General features: G+C 38.0%; 1 protein-coding gene across 1 annotated transcript in view; it reads right to left on the reverse strand.

Annotated features, from left to right (window-relative positions):
- SLC9C2 (solute carrier family 9 member C2 (putative)) overlaps window positions 1–20,285 on the reverse strand; it is an 82,553-nt gene that overhangs the window by 23,927 nt on the left and 38,341 nt on the right. The window contains exons 14-19 of the mRNA XM_043568232.1: window positions 13,777–13,874; window positions 12,565–12,684; window positions 11,179–11,377; window positions 10,512–10,700; window positions 6,847–6,996; window positions 1,814–1,865 (exon numbers count right to left, since the gene is read on the reverse strand). Of these exons, the coding sequence (XP_043424167.1) occupies window positions 1,814–1,865; window positions 6,847–6,996; window positions 10,512–10,700; window positions 11,179–11,377; window positions 12,565–12,684; window positions 13,777–13,874 (808 nt within the window). The remainder of the gene's footprint in view (window positions 1–1,813; window positions 1,866–6,846; window positions 6,997–10,511; window positions 10,701–11,178; window positions 11,378–12,564; window positions 12,685–13,776; window positions 13,875–20,285) is intronic.

Here is a 20,285-nt window from a genome sequence, read left to right on the forward strand (position 1 = left end):
CAGTCCGTGAGTTTGAGCCCTGTATCAGGCTCTGTGCTGACAGCTCAGAGCCTGGAGCCTGCTTTGGATTCTGTGTCTCCCTCTCTCTCTGCCCCTACCCCACTCTCTCTCCCTCTCTCTCTCTCTCAAAAATAAACATAAAAAAATTTTTTTTAATGCCTGACATCTGGAAGGTACTCAAACTTTTTTTTTAAGTTTATGTATATTTTTTTGAGAGAGAGAGAGAGAGAGAGCGCATGCATGAGTTGGGGAAGGGCAGAGAGGGTGGTAGACAGAATTCCAAGCTGGCTCTGCGCTGTCAGCGTGGAATCTGACGCAGGGCTGGAACTCCCGAACGGTGAGATCATGACCTGAGCTGAAATTAAGAGTCAGACTCTTAATCCCCTGAGCCACCCAAGGTTGCTACTCAAACTTTTTTTTGAACGGCGATGAGCTGGCCGCTAAAATGAAGGATAGCGTGACCACGAACAGATTTCGGTGTCAGGTGCACCTGGGCTTGAGATCTAGCTCAGCACTTACCACCCACATGCCTTGAGGCGCATTAAACTTTCTAAACCTCAGCTTTATTATCTATAAAGTGAAGACAGTAATAGTATTTGCCTCTTGGAGTAATTACAAGGATTAAATGAGATAATGCACATAAAGCTGATAACACAGTTCCTGACATAATTAGCATTCAATAATCAGTTGCAGTAACCATGTGGGAACAGGCATTCCCTTTTACAGGACTGAATCAAGAAAACTTTGTAATATTCCATATGAATCTAAAGCATAATGAGATAGCAGCTCCTACACCCCTAATCTTTAAAAGCACAGAAATAGGGGCACCTGGGTGGCTCAGTCAGTTAAGCATCCAAGTTTGGCTCAGGTCATGATCTCATGGTTCGTGGGTTTGAGCCCCGCATCGGGCTCTGTGTTGACAGCTCAGAGCCTAGAGCCTGCTTCGGATTCTCTCTGCCCCTCCCCTGCTCACGCTCTGTCTATCTCTCAAAAATAAACATTAAAAAATAAGTAAATAAAAGCACAGAAATAAAAATCTATCTCTATATGTAAAGGCAACAATGGGTCCTGGGTTATCTGAGACAGTGCCGAAATATTCTGACCTATTGTCTCCAAATTCACAATGTCATTCATTAGGCCATGTTCTTCTAATTTTGATTTGGAAAGTATGATCCTCATAAATCCATTTGGCATCTTACAGTGTGGCTATGAATACAAAGTGATTTTACTTCATCTCTTTTATAGTAACATCCGTTTATCAAGAACCTACTATATGCCAGGGCTCTCTCCCAGATACTGTGGCACACACTCACAGCCTGCCCCACAGCCCCTTATGAGGAGAGCAGACCCAAGAAGCTTTGTATAAAACCCTAGGGCTCCTGCTGTGTGCTTCAACTCAAGCAGAGAGACTAGAAATGTCAAGAGATTGTAGCCCCACATTCCTGAGTATGCTTGTAAGCAAAGTAAAACAAAACAAAGCACCCTTTGTCAAATGTAATCGCCTTGTGTCTTTTTCTGACAGCCTTAAGGAATCTGCCATCTTAATCCACTCTCCACACCCTTCATTCTTTCCTGTACACTCCCATGGCCAGTACAAGACCTTCTCTAACTTTCTGCAATTATCTATTGATATTCTCATACCTTCCGCCTGGCTCTGCATTTTTTGGCATACCTGGCCTACTGCCTGCATTCAGTAAATGCTCACTGGATGAATAAATGAGTAATCGAAGATGAGTATGAACTTGGCTTCCCGTGGCTAAATTATGGGATAATAGTGTGTGATTTCAGGAAATCAGATACTCCAACTACTTACCTAGTTCTTTGATGGCATCTCGTTTGTTGGTTTCCAAAATTTCATATAATTTCTGTAAGAAGTTAAGAAAGACATTAATTTCTTATTATGCCAAGTGCGTGTCTGCCTTTAAAATCTGAGAAGAAGAAATCCCACTTAGTTTGTGACTTGGGGAAGATGTTTAGCTCAAGTCTTCCCTCTGTGCCAAGTCTGCCGCTCTTCCCATGCTCCTCCTCATATTACAACAAATACTATGCAGTCAGTAGCTTACATAGCTACTGGACCTAGCATTTCGCAGAAAAGATTAGTGTGTTTAAATGTTTATTTATTTATTTTTGAGAAAGAGAGAGAGAGAGAGAGAGAGAGAGAGAGAGAGAGAGAGAGAGCGCAAGTGGGGAGAGGGCAGAGAGAGAGAGGGAGAGAGAGAGAATCCCAAGCAGGCTCAGCACTGGCAGCACAAAGTCTGACGTGGGGCTCAAACTCACAAACCGAGAGATCACGACCTGAGCAGAAATCAAGAGTCAGATGCTTAAGTGACTGAGCCACCCAGGTGCCCCAGGAAAGGTTGGCATGTATTCCACTCTGCACCAAGGAGAATTCTCACAGATAGCGCTCCGGTTTGGGATAGCCAACTGAGCAGCTGTTTGGACAGCCTGTCTATCAGGAGCACAAGACCAAGTAGAATAATGAGAAATTATGGCTTTTGTTAGTTGATGTTTCCTACAGAGAACTCTTGACATACCTAGGAAATAGCTCTACTCCAAGGGTTAACCATGGTGAAGCTCTGTTCAATCATACAATAGGTCTTGGTCAAATGCCTGCCATGTCCCCGCTACTGCTCTTCGTGGAGCTTATTCTCCACCTTTAATCTTTCTGGAGCTTGCACTTGGCCACACAACAGCCCCGGGACCACACAACTGACAATTCCCCAGGATTGTAAGGCATAGATGACTGAAACTCTGTGCCCAAATAACATGTGGCATAGTGCTATTTACAGGGAACAGTAGCTAACACGGTGCTATTTAGTGGCTTATTATAAAGTTTAAGTAGCTGAAGTTAAGTTTCATGGTTGTTGTTGTTGTTTTGGTTTAGAAAAATCACATGTAAGAAATCTCTCATTTTGAATATAAGAACGAGGTATACAATTTTTATTGTTTCTTCTCACTTGAAAACATTGAATCAATATTGGGAAGGTGCCAAATTAATAGCTGGCACCCACAAACTGTGGTCCCACCCTGCTTGCACAGGTGCACAACCCCCTTCAAACCAAACTGGCTCCATAGCAACTCTGTAAAAATGCCAGAGAATGACCTGCGCGAGACAGCATAGGAACCGACGCCTACCGACAAATAGAATATAATCACTTAAGGCTGGGCACATGTGACTCCTCTAAACGTGAGCTGTCACTGGTCAGTTTTTGAACCGCAACACTTTTAGAATACACACGAGTTTGATACCTAAATATCTCAAAAAATATTTAAATCTGTACTGAGGTCGCCTTTAAAAATTCCAAAGGAGAATTTGTTTCATCTCTTACACTTCGAGGCCACGGCCCCCAAATCTCTGCCTTCTCCCCAACTCCTCAAAACGCATTACCTCCCACCACCGGCAGCTGTTTTTCTTCTCTCCTATTCCTGTTTCTGAAATCTTTTCTCCTATGAAGAGCTCTATCTTCTTTCTATTATAGATCAATCTAGACTTTCCATAGTTCTTTTAATTGTCTTATCTAATATTCGAAGTAAATCAACAAGGTAGGATTCTATTGCACATTTGATCCAATGATCAATAATTCTTTGATAAATCTAGATAATTGTTCTCTAGCTTATCTATAAAGATGTCATGAAAGATGTTAGATGCCTTGCTAAAATTCAGCTATTCTAGAGTGTTCCCTGATTATAAAAGAAAATCTTAAATTCTGAAGATATTTAACAACCAATCTTTTTACGTATTTTAGAAATTAAAATTAAAATATTAAGGTAGGTATCTTCACAGCCTATTTTCCTCTCCTGAATTTCATTCAGAAAAAGCCTCTCTTTATTGGCTGAGGGCCTGAGGTAAATAACAGTCATCACAAAAAATTAGGCACAACAAGCAGAAGACGTAACCCCCAGGCCATCCCTGATTTTATGTACACACACAGATCATTAGATCTAGGTCCTCAGTAATTAGGATTTAAATTCATTGTCAGGTTACAAATCAAGAGTCTCACTTAGGCTGAGAAAATACTACCAAAAGTCACCAAACACTGGGCAGAGGAAAACAGAATGAAAGACAAACACCAAGCATGACAAATATAAGAATGAACCTCAACGAAGGAGAACTACTACAGGAAACAACAGCAACAACAAAATTTAAATAAAGAGATTCAAGGGAATATCACATTTGTTTAAAAAAAATAAAGGAACTAGTTTCAATGAGAAGAAGCAATCACAGTACGTGGAGATAAGTAAGTGTTCAGTCAAGAAAAGAAAGAGAATGTAATAGATGGGCTGAATAGCAGAATAAACATAGCTACAGACTAAATTCGGAACATGGAAAATCAAGCTGGGTGGGGGGTTCTCACTGCAAAGAGGAAAGAGTAGGAAGTTATGAGAAAACATGAAACAAGGACTAAATCCAGAAATTCAAAACTGTGTTTAAAAGGGTGCTGGGCGCCTGGGTGGCTCAGTCGGTTGAACGTCTGACTCTTGATTTCAGCTCAGGTCATGACCCCAGGGTTGTGGGATCGAGCCTGGTGTAGGGCTCCACGCTGAGGATGGAGCCTGCTTGAGATTCCCTTTCTCTCCTTCTGCTCCTCTCCCTGCTCACACTCTCTCTTTTGAAAAAGAAAAAAAAAATTAAATTAATCTTTTAAATAAATTTTAAGGTTGCTGAAGGAGAAAATAGAAACAGGGGAGGGAACAATCAAAGAGGTGATGGAAGGAAGATGGCAATCTTCTAATTATGAAAACTCCACCAAGTGCTGGGTGGGATCACGTTTTTACATTTATTTTTATTTTTTTACTTTAAAAAAATTTTAAGTGATCTCTACACCCAGCATGGGGCTCCAACTCACAACCCGGAGATCAAGAGTCACATGCTCTTCCGACTGAGCCAGCAGCTAGGCACCTCAATAACTTTTTTTTTAATTACATCTAGACACATTCTGGTGAAATTTCAGAACTCCAAGGAGAAAATCCTAGAAGCCTCTAAACGAAGAGAAAAAAGTCACCTACAAAAGCACAAGTAAAGTCAGACTTGTACCAGCAATGCTAAAGACAGATGGCGATATCTTCAAGAAAATAACTTTGGAGTCCATAATTCTAAGAGCAAAATACAAAGATTTTTGCATACTGAAGCCCATATATCACCTATGGAAAAAATTACTTATGGGCATAATCTAGCATGATGAAAGGAAAGCAAAAAGGAGGCTCGCATGGGACTCCAGAAAGAGTGGCTAAGGAATCCATAAGCAAAAGAAAAGAGGAATATAGTTAAAAAAAATTTTTTTTAATTAACCATTTGACTGTTTCACTTAAAAGAGTATCTTTTAAGTAGTAGATGTTTAATGATATTGATCATATTTCCTTTGTTATGGGTTGAATCCAATGGTAGTTTCTACAGTGAATAATATTTATAAATAATTATAACAATGTAAAGGTTGTTTTTTTGGTTTTCCATGTATGGAGTCATTTCTTGAATAAAGACTTAATTATACTTACAGAATAGAATGTAAATGTTATAAACCTTTTCTCTGTAAAAATAATGGCTCCAAAAATTTAAGACAGGGAGAAAAATAAAAGGCTAAAGCAATGTCTTAATCTCCTTATACTTCACGGCAGAGAGTCAATAAAGTCTGTTTAGAGATAATGAATCAAGAGTTAAATACATGTGCATATTATTAAAATTATCGTGGCAAGCAGTAGAGGAATTAACACGAGAACGGTTAGTACAGGGCTGTCTCTGGGAAGTGGGGCGGAGGGAGGGATACTTGCATTTCTCACATTTTATTATTTTCAAGTTGTAAAATTATGCATGATGATTTTTTACCATCTTTTCTGTGTTCTCTCTTCTCTACACCCACACCCACACCCATGTACATACACACACACACACATATTTTGATTCAAAGACCTTACCCTTCGGGCCATGCAGAGCCACTGAATACTCTTAAAGCAGAAAGTCATATATGAAACTTGAAATAGTCCTTTAGGAACATTACTCTACTGAATTGCAGAGGGGCCTGGGACAGACGGCCTGGCATGAGGGAACCTAGTTAGCAGGTGATTCACTGCATCTTCAAGTTCCTAGTATGCTTACGTCCTCGTCTCCCACTTGGTACTTACGTCACACTGCCTGCAAATAAGGAAGGTCTTGAACAATTACATACGTACATACATACCACAACTCGGCCACTTCTCGGCACCAGCATTTCCAGCTTTCACTGTCAAATCTTTGTTCTCTTGCCCTCTCTCTTCCTCCCCACTTTAGACCTACCCTTTCTTTGAAGGCTCATTCGACTTTTGATTCCTGCAGGAAGCCTTTTCCAACTTGCCCTACCTTTCAGAGAGGGTTACAAAGACAGACGGATCTCAAGTCTGCATTCAGAAAATAAAAACAAAGAGATAGATTGTCTTCTATGAAGATCATAAATGAGCTTGATAAAGATACCTGAAAGGTAAAGAGCAAAGACTGTTCTCTGTGGCACCTCAGCACCTCGGATAATGTAATAAACCATCGAATGGCCCTTTACTTGCTACAATTTATCCATTGGGTCAAACACTTATAGAAGTAGGAGCACCCCGGTGGCTCAGTCGGTTAAGCTTCTGCCTCTTGATTTTGGCTCAGGTCATGATCTCAAGGCTTGTGAGTTCGAGCCCTGCATTGGGCTCTACACTGTCAGTGTGGAGCCTGCTTGAGATTCTCTCTCTCCCTCTGCCCTCCTCAGCTCCCTCTCTCTCTCAAAAAATAAATAAGCTAAAAAAAAAAAATGTAAATACATGCAGAAGTAGTGTTAAAAGACATGAATACACCCAAACGATTGTTTTCCCAAGTGACCAGGGCTTGTCTCTCACCTGATATATTGATTCTCGGCTGGAAATTTGTTTTATTAAAAATTTGGTATCCTCTTGACTTTTGACATAACCTTTTGTAATACTATACATCAAGTGGAGGCGCTTTTTGATCTGCACATCGACAATATTTATCAGTAGTGGTATTATTATCTGGAACAGTGAAGAGAAAAAAAAAAAAAGCCTGAACATTTGATGAGGAAAAGCACCCTCCACGGTAGGCATTCTCAAAGTGTCATCTGAGGGAGCAGCGGGCACTACCCAGAGTCTTGTCAGAAATGCAAATTCTCAGGCCTTCCTCTAGACCCTCTGAACCAGAAACTCTGGGGCTGGGCTTGGAAATCTGTCCTAACCAGTTCTCCAGGTGAGTCTACCTATGCGCACTCAAGTTTAAGAGCCACTCTTCAAAGGAATGAAAGGTCAATGCATACCTGGTGAGGGAAGTCCTCACCACTGCCTTTACCCCCCATTCTCCACACCCCCAGATTTCAGGAGACAAGTGGTCTCCTAACCTGCATGATAGTCACCGACTAAATCAATCATCCCTCTGCCCCTTGGTTTCTTAACTTGCAAGTTAAGGAACAGTAGGTATTAAAGATACTTCTCAGCTCTAAATTTCTCAAATCACAAGCTGAAACAAGAGAGTGTGGTGATTGAACAGAATGTGTTTTTTTGTTTTGTTTTTAATGTTTATTTATTTTTGAGAGAGAGAGAGAGACAGAGCATGAGTTGGGGAGGGGCAGAGAGAGAGGGAGACACAGAATCCGAAGCAGGCTCCAGGCTCTAAGCTGTCAGCACAGAGCCTGACACAGGGCTCAAACTCACAAACTGTGAGATCGTGACCTGAGCCGAAGTCAGAGGCTTAACCCAGTGAGCCACCCAACTGCCCTGAACAGAATGGGGTTTTAAATATAAACCTTCCTAGGCTCAAGGACCAGCTCTACTATTCACCAGCTCTGTGACCTTCAGCAAGTTACTTGCAACCTTGAGGACTCAGTCTCCTCATCTGTAAGATGAGAATAATAATACTAAAGTACCCAAAGTCCAACTGAGCTGCTCCTCAAAAACCAATGCAGTCAAGGGGCGCCTGGAGGGCTCAGTCCGTTGAGCGCACAACTTCGGCTCAGGTCATGATCTCGTGGTTCGTGAGCTCGAGCCCCACGCCAGGTTCTGTGCTGAAAGCTCAGAGCCTGGAGCCTGCTTCAGATTCTCTCTCTCTCCCTCTCTGTTCCTCCCCACTTGCACACTCTCTCTCTCTCTCAAAAATAAACAAACTTAAAAAAATAAAAAAATAAAAGAATGCAGTCAATTACAGAGAGAGTCACATCAGACTGCAGGGCAGATGGTGAGGAACCAAGTAACAAAGGAGGAACATGAGAAGAAGAAAAGAACATCATAGCAAAGGAATTATAAGAGCAGAGAAAGAAGAGACTTTTAGCCACTCTGATAGTTGTGTAAGTTTGGGCAGAGGGAGAGATAGAAGAGGATTTTTACAAAGTTTCATTCTGTGATGCACTAATCCCCCCATGAGCTGTTCCTAAGAGGATTTAAAGTAAAAATCTCCATCATTCTTCCAAGCCTTCCAATACAGGTTTCTTTTGAAAGCCACATTGTGCTGAGGACTGGCTATTAGAGCACCTGACTTTATATAGTGGTAACACCTACTTCACGGAGTTATTGCAATGGTTTAATTAGATCACGTACGTACAGTTCTTTGCACACTTCCTGGAACATAGTAAGTGCTCAAGAGAAAAAGTTGATCCTGATTATATTAATTCCTTAAATATACTTCATTGAGATTTGTCAAGTGTGCTGGACAGAAGCAGCAACTGGTTCATACTCTGAATAGATTTGACTTGTACAATAACACATCTTTAAATCTTTACTTCCCTCAGAGAGACATTTCCACAAAGTATTACTTCCACGGTGATTGTTTTACCTTCATCTGCATACAGTCACTGTATAAAAATGGATGACACAAGGAAACCTCTCCCTTCCATTAAAAAAATATTTTTTAACATTTATTTTATTTTTGAGAGAGCGAGACAGAGTGTGAACAGGGGAGGGACGGAGAGAGAGGGAGACACAGAATCTGAAGCAGGCTCCAGGCTCTGAGCTGTCAGCACAGAGCCCGACGCAGGCCCTGAACTCAGGAACCATGAGATCATAACCTAAGTTGAAGTTGGACACTTAGCTGACTGAACCACACCCAGCCGCCCCTCTCCCTTCCATTTTAAGACTTAGCCTCATGCTACATATCCTGATTTCTAGAATAGTCTGTGTTCCAGTGGGGTTATACCTTAGGTGGGCACTTGGCTCTAAACTCAGTCATAGAGCAAAAATCATGAATAATCAAAATTACCACTTAAAGCAGCTTTTGTATATACAACTCTATGTAATAACTCTTATGAATGCCGAGGCTTGGTAACATTGACACAGAATCAAGGAAGGAATAGAAAATAAAGTCTACAAGTGCAAGTCTGAGCATTCAAACAATTCTGTCTTTAAGAGGACTACTAAATTTCTTGGAGAATGGGAACTACATGGAGGAGATTAATGAATGCCTTTTGTCACCAGGGTTTACAGCAGGTTTTGAAAAAAATATTAATCTTTTATAACTTCAGTACATACCAGTAAACTCACTTGACAGGATAAGAATTCAACCACTCAAAAAAAAAAAAAATACAGTGGCAAGCAAAACCATCTAAAGTTCCCAAGTTAAGGGGTGCCTGGGTGGCTCAGTCGGTTAAGCGTCCAACTCTTGATTTCCGCTCAGGTCATGAGTTCATGGTTTGTGGGATCGAGCCCTGTGCCCGGCTCTATGCTCAAAGTGCAGAGCCTACTTGGGATTCTCTCTCTCCCCCTCTCTCTCTCTGCTCCTCCCCTGTTCTCTCTTTCTCAAAATTAATTAATTAATTTAAAAAATAAAAAGGTAAAGCTCCCAAGTTAGAAGTTGTATAAGACAACTCCATTGGAAAGAAAGATGGGAGGTTTAGGAGCTGAGACTGGAAATCTGAAAATCTACCTTCAGAATCAAAACCAGAAGCATAGAAAGAAGGACTAATATCTGTTGCAGAGATTGAAGGTCACAGTAAAATCAAATTCCATAGGTGGTATGCTATATAGACATGGGCTGCAGAGAAAATAACTTTCGTGCTTCTTTACAGTTAGGGATCTATGAGCACATTTTACTAAAGCTTGGAGAATTTGTTTCTGGGTCACCCTGCTTTAAGTGGCACCACTATTTTCATTCATTCACTCAACAAATATCTATTAAGAACTCACTACATGCTAGGTACCATTCTAGAACCGGACTTTACATCAGTGACCAAAATGAAGATCCCTACCTTGTGGAGAGTACACACAACATACAGTACAAAGGTAATGAGTGCTATGAGGAAAAGCTAAACCTTAAGCAGGTACAAGAGCATCAGAAACATGGGGTGGAGAGCTGGCTGGGGTGGGGAGGCAGGATGCCATTTTACACAGACTGGTCAGGGGAGCCTCTGTGAGAAGATGAGAGAGTGAACCATACAGACACCTGTAGAGACAGCATTCCAAGTCAAGAGAGCTCCTTCTCTGTTTCCTTCAATATAACGAGGTTTGTTAACACATCTAACAAACAGTGTAGGACAAAAACCCCAATATTTAGAAATGTGACATTTTACCTTGATGAGAGGAATAAACCTAAGTATTCTGAAATATCCTAGTATTACTGTAACCTGAATAAGAACAAAATTGTCTTGTCTCAATTTGACAAAGTATATACAAAAGATATCAATGATTCCAAGGAGCATGATAAAAAAGTCCAAAGTATTCCAATATTCACGAAAATATTTCCTTTTCAAAATTATTATCTATTTGGAAAACAAAGAGAATGTATGTTATTTCATAGCACCTATACAGTGATGTATACAGTGATGGATCTTTGACATTAACAGTTAAATCCTCAACTACAAGTGAGTTACATTCCAAAAGTTGAGTTTTAAGTTATTCATTTAGAATTTCAGAAAAATTATTTTTAATCTCCAACATCAGAAATTATAATTTGATTCAAAATATAATCTATAATGAAGTTGAAGTGTCAAAAACAAGCAGTTAAAAATAGCAGTAAACAGAGTTTTTGCAATTCTATTAATAATAAAGTATGAAAACACTGGTGCTAACAAATGATCTTTGAAGCATTTATCCTAAAAAATGGTTCTCATCTTATGACAAGGACCTAGCAAACCAAGTTGGGTTTATCCCCTTATTTATTTTTTGCATATGACAAAAATAGATTAAAAATATCTGAATTATTCTTTTTATTGGATACATTTCTATTTTAAACAGTACCTTCAGTGCTGATTGAAATATATATAAGAATACAAAATAGTAGTTTATTGACATAAGTGCTGACACATTTAACTCTCTTGCCATTGGCCATAGATGCACTATCATGGGATAAATGTATATTAATGTTATAACATGTCCTGCATATTCAAATTCTTCTGAAAATACAATGTGATATACAAAAAGCAGAAATTTATTATTTCTGAAAAAAAGAGATCAAATACAATGTTAGATCACTTTAAAAATATAACGATTAAGATCTGAAGTTCAACATTTGTTTTAACAAATCATTAACATTAACTTGAAGAAGAGTACACAAACATAAAATAAATAAGCAAAAACCTAAAGCATACTTTCTATACACAATAATCATAATAGAAAAAGATAAAAAATATAGTTCTTACTAATTTATATCAGGATGGGGAGCATTTTTTAAAATCAAAGATAATAGTACATAGGAAACAAGGCAAAGATTCAGACATCAAAAGCAAGAAACAAATAAATTTAGAGAAAAACATCAGCATCATTTAAAATAAGAACAGGAAAAAATATTTTATTCAGTAATTATAATGTCGTTTTGTTTTTTTCTTTTCAATCCATCCTAAGTAGAGCCCAACAAAAATAGGTTACCTGGATATATGTCAAGACCTTAGGATTTTAATTTCTTATATTTCCCTTCAAATTTAATGGAAAAAAAATTTTTTAATCATCAGAATTTGTTATGAAATGTATGTCAATGCCCACTTAAAATTTAGTAACATTAATATTTCTGGCATTTCTCATGTTGACATCTTTCGTTAGCAGAAAAACCTGCCTTCCTGCTCTAAAAAGTATGTAAGTTCACAACTTATATACTAAAGGGAAAACTTTACACAAGTTCAGTGAAATCTGTATCTTGTGATAGTTTGGTTACAGCTATTGTTGGTAAATTGGTTACAGCTATTATTAAGGCCATGTTGTGTTTTTCCTAGTAATGGACATCAACAGAGCCACTCCTTGGCACAGATGAAATTGAGAGGAAGTTACAGACCACGAGTTTGTTCTTTCTCTCCCCTGATCACTGTTATACCCAGAAGAATACCAGAAGGATGTGAAAGCAGTCCAGTTTGTAATATGACCTTTAGACATGGCAGTTAACCCTTAAAGAGTCCAAATGTGACCATTCTTTTATTCTTCTCCCTACCTACTCTCTAATAGAGATATCAGCAAAGTTGCCAAAACAGAGTGGGGAAAGAGAAGCAAGAACTCTGCTCCGTCACCACTCAATCAATAAGAGTTGACCATACTATTAGTTGATTTTTCTTAATAAGGAAAATCAATGTAATCAATGCTGACAATGTAGAAAAGATTATATTTTTGTCTATTGCTATTACGGTTTATAATACTTACCCATATAGAATAAGAAGTGCCTTATCTTTATGATATTCCAAAAAAGTTAACATGTTTTTAAACTTCATAAGCCAACTTCTAGCTCTTATGTAAGTTGAAACATCGTAAATACTCATGAATCTAACAGAGAAAAATATACACATATGTTATAATAAAAGTCAAGTGCTGGAGGTACCTGGGTGGCTCAGTTGGTTAAGCACCCAACTGTTGATTTTGGCTCAGGTCATGATCTCATGGTTTGTGAGTTCGAGCCCCATGTGGGGCTCTGGGCTGGCAGTGTAGAACCTGCTTGGGATTCTCTGTCTCCCTCTCTCTCTGTCCCTCCCCTGCTTGTGCTCTCCCTCTCTCTCAAAATAAATAAATAAACTTAAAAATATTTTTTAAATGCACCATCCTGAGCCTCTGTATCCATCCACCTACCCACTCATGGTCACAGTACAGGAAACTCTTCCTGCCTCTGTTCATTGAACCATGCTTGGCTTGAGGTAGCACATAATTAAAGCTTCTCCAGGCCAATTTTTTGGGGTCCAGAATCAAGCCCTCCTTTGTCATGCCTTGCCTAACCCAAGCCTCCCCAAGGCCCTGAAGGCTCTACCCTTTCCAAACTTTAGGAACTGATGTTAGATCTCCCAGATAGGTTACCAGACTCCTGAAATGTTAACTATCACCCAGACAGAATTTCCTATCGTTGTTGCCCCCACAAGCTTTGTCTTAGATCATCCATTAGCTAATTTGTACCAGGACTGTGACCAGATATTGACATATCTCTCAACACCTGAGTTTTTCCCACTAGATTTAACTCCATCAGTGGGGTCAGTTCCTTCAAGACTTGCTCCACCTGAGGAAGCAGCCTAATGACAGGCTCCAGGCTTCCCTACCTACCCTACCCAGTAACTTAGCAAATATGATAGAAAGATGGGATACTCATAACAGTATCTGAAACTACATAAGTTCCATTTATGGCTCCCCTAGTCTCTTATCTAATTACACTTCTTCCAGAATCTCCTAATGTCACCAAAGTTATTAACCTTCAGGGGAAAAAAAGGTAAACAAGTAAAATAAGGGGATGGATAGATAAATGGATGGACAGATAGATGAGCATAGGTGAGATAAATTGATCAACCTGGACATTTAACTCTCAGCTTTTAAATTTTATTTATCCATATACTCATTTGATTTTGGAAATAACAATTTAAGAAATATTATACTTACTTTCCTTGGATGGGGCAATAGCTTTTGGTTGCACCGATTAATATCCGGGCTGCCTCTACACTGAGGGTTCCATCATTACACTGTTTTTCAAAGCTACTCTAAACATACAATTTTAAACAAATATTACAAAGGACCAAAACATAAATGTAATATACTCTACTTGACCTTTACATAGCCCTCACTATTATTATTACATTCATTATAGAAAAATATACTTTTACCAAAAATCTCCTGTAGCAGGAAATAAATTCCATTCAATTTAAATATTTACTAAATATTCATTTTTTGCAAAGTAATATCCTGGATGTAATAAAAGATACAAAGTTTCCTAGCTTCAGAAACTCAAAATCTACACAACTCAAAGAGTTTTCCTCAGTAATATAAATAGTATCACAGTGTCATCTTTCTACAGCAGGATAGTACAAAGTATTAATTCAAAGGTTAACTACACATCTCAACCTCTTAAGGAACTACCAGGAGAGAAAAGTGAATTGTGTTCTTTTTTACCCCTTTTTGCCAGGTTTATTGCAATATAATTGACACATATTGTATAAGTTTAAGGTGCACAATGTAATTATTTGACACATGCATACATATTGCAGAAAATGGTTACCACAATAAGATTAGTTAACACATCCATCCCTCACATAATTACAACTTGTGTGTGTGTGTGTGATGTAAGATCCACTCTCTTAGCAACTTTCAAGTATGTAATACAGAATTGTATAGTCACCATCCTGTATATTAGAACCCCAAAACTTATTCATCTTATAACTGAAAGTGTGTACGTTTTAACACCTCCTTCATTTCCCCCACCTTCCAGCCCTGGAAACCACCATTTCACTCTGTTTCTATGAGTTTGGCTTTTTTTTTTTTTTTTTTCAGATTCCACACACAAGTGAAATCATATACTATTTGTCTTTCTCTGTCTATTTTACATAGCATAATGCCTTCAAGGTCCATTCATATATTCACAAATGGCAGGATTTCCTTCTGTTCTATGATTGAATAATATTCCATTAGATATAGATAAATAGATAATAGATAAACATTCTCTTTATTCATCCATCAATGGACACTTAGGTTGTTTTCATGTCTTGGCTATTGTAAATAATGCTGAAAGAAACATGAGAGCCCAGAGAGTTCTTTGAGATCCTATTATCATTTCCTTCTGACATATACCCTGAGTGAGGTTGCTGGAATATACAGGAGTTATGAATGGCTAAAATCAAAACTACAGTGAGGTTGCTTATCTTAAAAACAAAACAAAACAAAACAACTCTCAGTTTCATTGATTTTTTTCTGTTGTCTTTCTTGTCCTATTTCATTTATTTCTGCTTAAATATTTATTATTTCCTTCTTCCTACTAACTTTATGAAAATGGGCCCAAAGAACAAATTCTTCTTTTCCTGATGTGTAAAGTTAGGTTATTTGAGATCTTTCTTTTTTCTTAATGTAGGCATCTATCACTATAAATTTCCCTCTTAGAGCTGCTTTTGCTGCATCCTATAAGGTTTGCTATGTTGTGTTTTCATTTTCATTTGTCTCAAGATATTTTCTGATTTCCCTTTTGATTTCTTCTTTTACCCACTGGTTTTTCAGGCATGTGTTATCTAATTTCCATATTTTTGTGAATTTTTCAGTTTTCTTCCTGTTATTGATTTCTAGTTTTATACCATTTATACTATTTTATACCATTGATTTCTAGTTTTATACCAACTTTATAATGATATAAAGGAAATATACTTGACATAATTTCAGTCTTCTTAGATTTGGTAAGGCTTGCTTTGTGACCTAACATATGATCTTTCCTGGAGAAATTTCCCAAACAAATTTGAGCATGGAAACTTTTTGTTGTTGTTGTTATGCAGTTCCTATCAACATTCTGTGGATCAGAGCAAATGTTTTTTGGAACTCACTTAGGAAAATGCTGTAGGACCTGATGAGCCATTGTAGGGTTTTAAGCAGGAAGGTGGTATAGTCCTATTTGTCTTTTGGATAAAGCCCTGTGATTTGACCGCAGAAAAATTGGAGGTAGAGAGATCAGTTGAAGCTTATTATTCAGGAAAGAGGTTATAATTTCCTAAATTAATAGACACAAGAATGGAAAGGGGCATATTTGACAAATATTTAGAAGGTAAGAATGATAGAGCTTGGAGAGGGAGAGAGAAAGAGGACTGACCTGAGTGATCACATAAGGTAATGAGCCCGTTCACTGAGACTAGGAATACAAGAGCCAGTTTGAGATGAGTTCAGTGTGGATTTAGGTGCCAGCGATATGTCTAAGAAATGTCTAGCCACAGTTGAACTTATGAGTATAAAGAGATGGTGGTGAGAGTTTGGGAAGGAAGAATATAGATTTGAGGAACATCTGTGGATAGCATTGAAATGAGCGTAGCTAAGAAAAAAGAAGGAGAGATTATAAGGGAAGAATGATGGACAGAGTTAACTGTTCTGAGGAAAACATTAAACATTAATCATGCTCTGAGGAAAACATTAAAGAGATAAAAAGAAAGAGAGGAGCTCATGAAAGAGACCAAAAAGGAAAGGGGTCACAAAAACAGGGAGGAATGCCACTAGAGGGCACTCTCAGGAAAGCCATTAAAGGACAACATGGAATGGGCTACTACATGGGATTGTTGGCTTAAAAAAGTAAATGTGGTAGGTCATTATAGAAACAGCCCCAATGTATCCATGCCTTCCTCTGTCCATGCCCTTTTGCAACTGACGCTACTGCTTCTCCTAAGAGATGGAGTCCACTTCTTCACTCATTGACTCTGGCTAGCTTTGTGATTTGCTTTAACTAATAGAATGGGAGTAAAAATGATGATATTCAAGTTCCAAAACACAGGATTTAGAGACCTTGCAGCTTCTCCGCTCACCCTGTTGGAACCCAGAGACCACCATGCTGTGAAGAAGCCCAGTCCACTCTACTGCAAGATAGAAGGCCATATGGAAGACCACCAAAGTGCTCTGAAAGGCAACCAGCATCAACTGCCAAATTGGTGAATGAGGACATTCACAACCCCACTGAACTATGAGATGACCACAGACACATGAGTGCTCCCAGCCAAGATCAATGACAGAATCATCCAGATTGCCAACCCACAGAACTGTGAGAAATAATAAATCATTGTTTTAAGCCAGTAAGTTTAGGGGCATTTTGATATACAGCAAAGGCTAGCCAAAACAACAGTCAGTACCAGTTATTCAAAGCCTCCATAACAAAGGCTACAACATTAGCTTTAGGACTTGGGGGTGAGTAGAGTGAGAGAACAGTACAAAAACTGGTATTGGAGGTGGGAGGGAGGAAGCTGTGCTACAAAGAGGCACCACAATGGGCAATACTGTCACCTGAGGACACTGGGAAGGTGGAAAATGTGCCCAAATAACTTATGAATCTGGCTGCTAAGAACATTTCTAGACTTATAACATGCTAGAAATATTAAAACTATCAACTTTTAAATTTTTTTAATTTTTTTTTTTATTATTTGAGAGAAAGAGAGAGAGAGAGAGTATGAGCAGAGGAGAGGGGCAGAGGAAGAGAGAAAGAATCTTAAGCTGGCTCGACCCTCAGTGCAGAGCCTGACGCAGGGCTCAATCCCACAACCCTGGGATAGTGACCTGAGCCCAAATCAAGAGTCAGACATTCAACGCACTGAGCTAACCCAGGCACCCCTAAAACTATCAACTTTTAAAGCTACTTATGATAAACTATGGGAAGAGCTAGGGAAACCAAAGAGAAACAATTCAATCTGCAGCAGAAATTAGCAAAAAGACTCCACGATTTGCCAGGGTGAAAACTAAATTTGTTTCTCATTGCAGTCTTTTCAGCTGGCAAAAGATCTAAAAGTAAAGATCAAATCTAGTGTGCTGACAGTAAAATATAGCCTCAGGTTCCAGATCAAATCAAGATCAAAGACTCTTTGTTAAGACCACTGAAAGACTAAAAGTTGGTACTCAGTCTATCTTCTCAAGCAGACCAAAGGCTTTCTCCGACTCTTATGACATATGGCCTATCTGAAAAGGAATTGTGGAGTGGAGTGGACTATAATCAGATTGATTGAAAATACACAAGTTTTTAAGTAAATTGTACCAGGTTGGACGAAAAGAGACAGAAACTATTCTAAATGAATAGAAACCTCCCAAGTTTCTACTGATGGAAATCAGACTGAGAAGGCCAGTCAGTTACAAACATAGATTATTTTCTATGGAAATGTAAAGAATGAGGTGCACTGGTTCCTGTGCCCAGTGGGATTTCATAATTGCCATGGACCAGTGATTAATCAGTACTTCCTGTTCTTCCCCTTCTTGAACAGAAGTGTCTGTTGATCAGCACTAAATGGAGAGGGGGTGGGGGACAGATAACGTGTTTCTTAGTTCATAGGTCTCTAGATCAAGAGGAATAATACTTAAGGAGATACAACTAAGGAACCTCAGCATACCTAGACCAAATGCAGATCATGAGATACTAGACTTTGAATCTAATGCCATAATAAGATGAAGCTTCGTGTAGGGGGTGCAGGGGGGTGTGTCTTAGAAAAGGATGAGTGTATTTTGTTTATAGGAGGCATATGAATATTTGTGTCCAATGAGCACAGTGTAGTACATTAAATATGGTTATACCCTAATTTTTTTTCCTTTTCTCCTTTTCTTCTTTTTCTTACAATTATATGAGAAGATGGATGTTAGCTAAACCCATCGTGGTAATCTTTTCACAATATATGTAAATCAAACCATCACAACTCTATGCATTAAACTTATACAGCAATGTATGCCAATTATTACTCAATAAAACTTGGTTGGCGGAAGCATCCAAGAAAAAACAAACAAAAATATGGTCACAATTCTTTGCATCTCCTACCATTGAGAGTTTGAGTCTATTGCCCCCACCCTTTTAAATTAACATTTATTTACAAGTCTGGTAGTAGGGTACTGACTCTTGGCTGTGTGCCTCAGTTTACTTTTATGCAGCCTCTCATTCTTCAGCTCACATGATAATCTCAGGGCAGTATTCAAAGTAGAAGGTGGAAGCTGTAAATCTTCTCAAAGCCTAGGCTCCAGAACATTCCCAAAGTCACTTCTGACATACTTTTGGTCAAAACAGGTCACAAGAACAGCTCAAATTCAATGAGGTGGGGGGGGGGGGGAGAGGAGGGATATAGGCACCACCTCTTAATAGGAGGCTCTATCAAAAATTTATGACCATACTCTACTGCTCCTGATAAGAAATTTTCAAACTCTGGGAGTATTTTAAATTAAGTTCAGAAATGTTTAAAAGAAGAAAAAAAGAATTGTTTAAAAGAAGGAAAATATGGTATTAATTTTTTTGCATTAAGGAGAAGTATGTTCTTCAACAGAAAAAAATAAGAGAAGGAATTTATAGATTAAAAGAGACTTAAAGGACTTATGCATTAATTACAATGTGGGAACTGTACTGGAATTCAATTTAAAAGTGTGAACTGTGAAAATATACATTGATCATATTAATGAGAGTTGGAAATTTGATCACTGACTCAATGTTTGATGTTATTATTAATTTCTAGGTATAATACTAATATTTTGCTATGTTTTTTAAAAGACTTGAAAACTTAGAGATATGTAATTGAAATATTTACAGATGAAATAATATAATATCTGGGATTTGTTTCAAAATGATACGGAAGGTGGGGTAGTGAATGAGATTGCAGGTGGGGCAAGGTTTGTCATGTTGGTTTTTAAGGCTGGGTCATGGGTACATAAGGATTCATTACACTATTATATCTACTTCTGTATATGTTAGAAATTAGAAATTCTTCATAATAATAAGTTTTAAAATACAAGTAAGAAAGATAGACTTGGCTTAACAAATATATGTATATGTTTTTGTGTGCTTGCAATAGTGAATAAAATGTGTCTTATTAGAATATAACCCCAATTTAAAATGTGCAATTTGATAAGTTGATTTAAACTTGATTTTACCTAGTAATCTTCCTTATTTTAAATATAAATAATACATAACACAATAATATATAAATTTAAAAATATAATCTTCCTTATATTAAACCATTGAAAACTTAAATCTTAAATATTTCAAGAGAATTTTTGGCTTACTAGATGTATTTTAATTTATTAAATTTATAAGAGTTAAATAAGCACTTAAGAGAACTTTATATAAAAGAAACTCAAATACATTAAGTTTATAAGAGCAGTTTTAAATATTTGAAGATATTTAGTTAAATAGGTATGTAAATAGCACCAAACATTGTTCAAAGTCCCCTCAAAAGTGAACGGTCAAAAATTACAAGACGTAGAACAGGATAATAAAATTTGTGACTTGAACTTAAAGCCTAAGACATTTATTGTTATTTTTAACTTCTATAAATCAAACAAATTTTAACAACTAATATGCTATCCAAACTGAAAAAATAGGGGCACATGGGTGGCTCAGTCAGTTAAGCATCTGACTTCTGCTCAGGGCATGACCTCACAGTTCGTGAGTTCGAGCCTCACATTGGGCTCTGTGCTGA

The sequence above is a fragment of the Prionailurus bengalensis genome, chromosome E4, assembly GCF_016509475.1.
Source record: "Prionailurus bengalensis isolate Pbe53 chromosome E4, Fcat_Pben_1.1_paternal_pri, whole genome shotgun sequence".
In the NCBI taxonomy this organism is placed as follows: domain Eukaryota; kingdom Metazoa; phylum Chordata; class Mammalia; order Carnivora; family Felidae; genus Prionailurus; species Prionailurus bengalensis.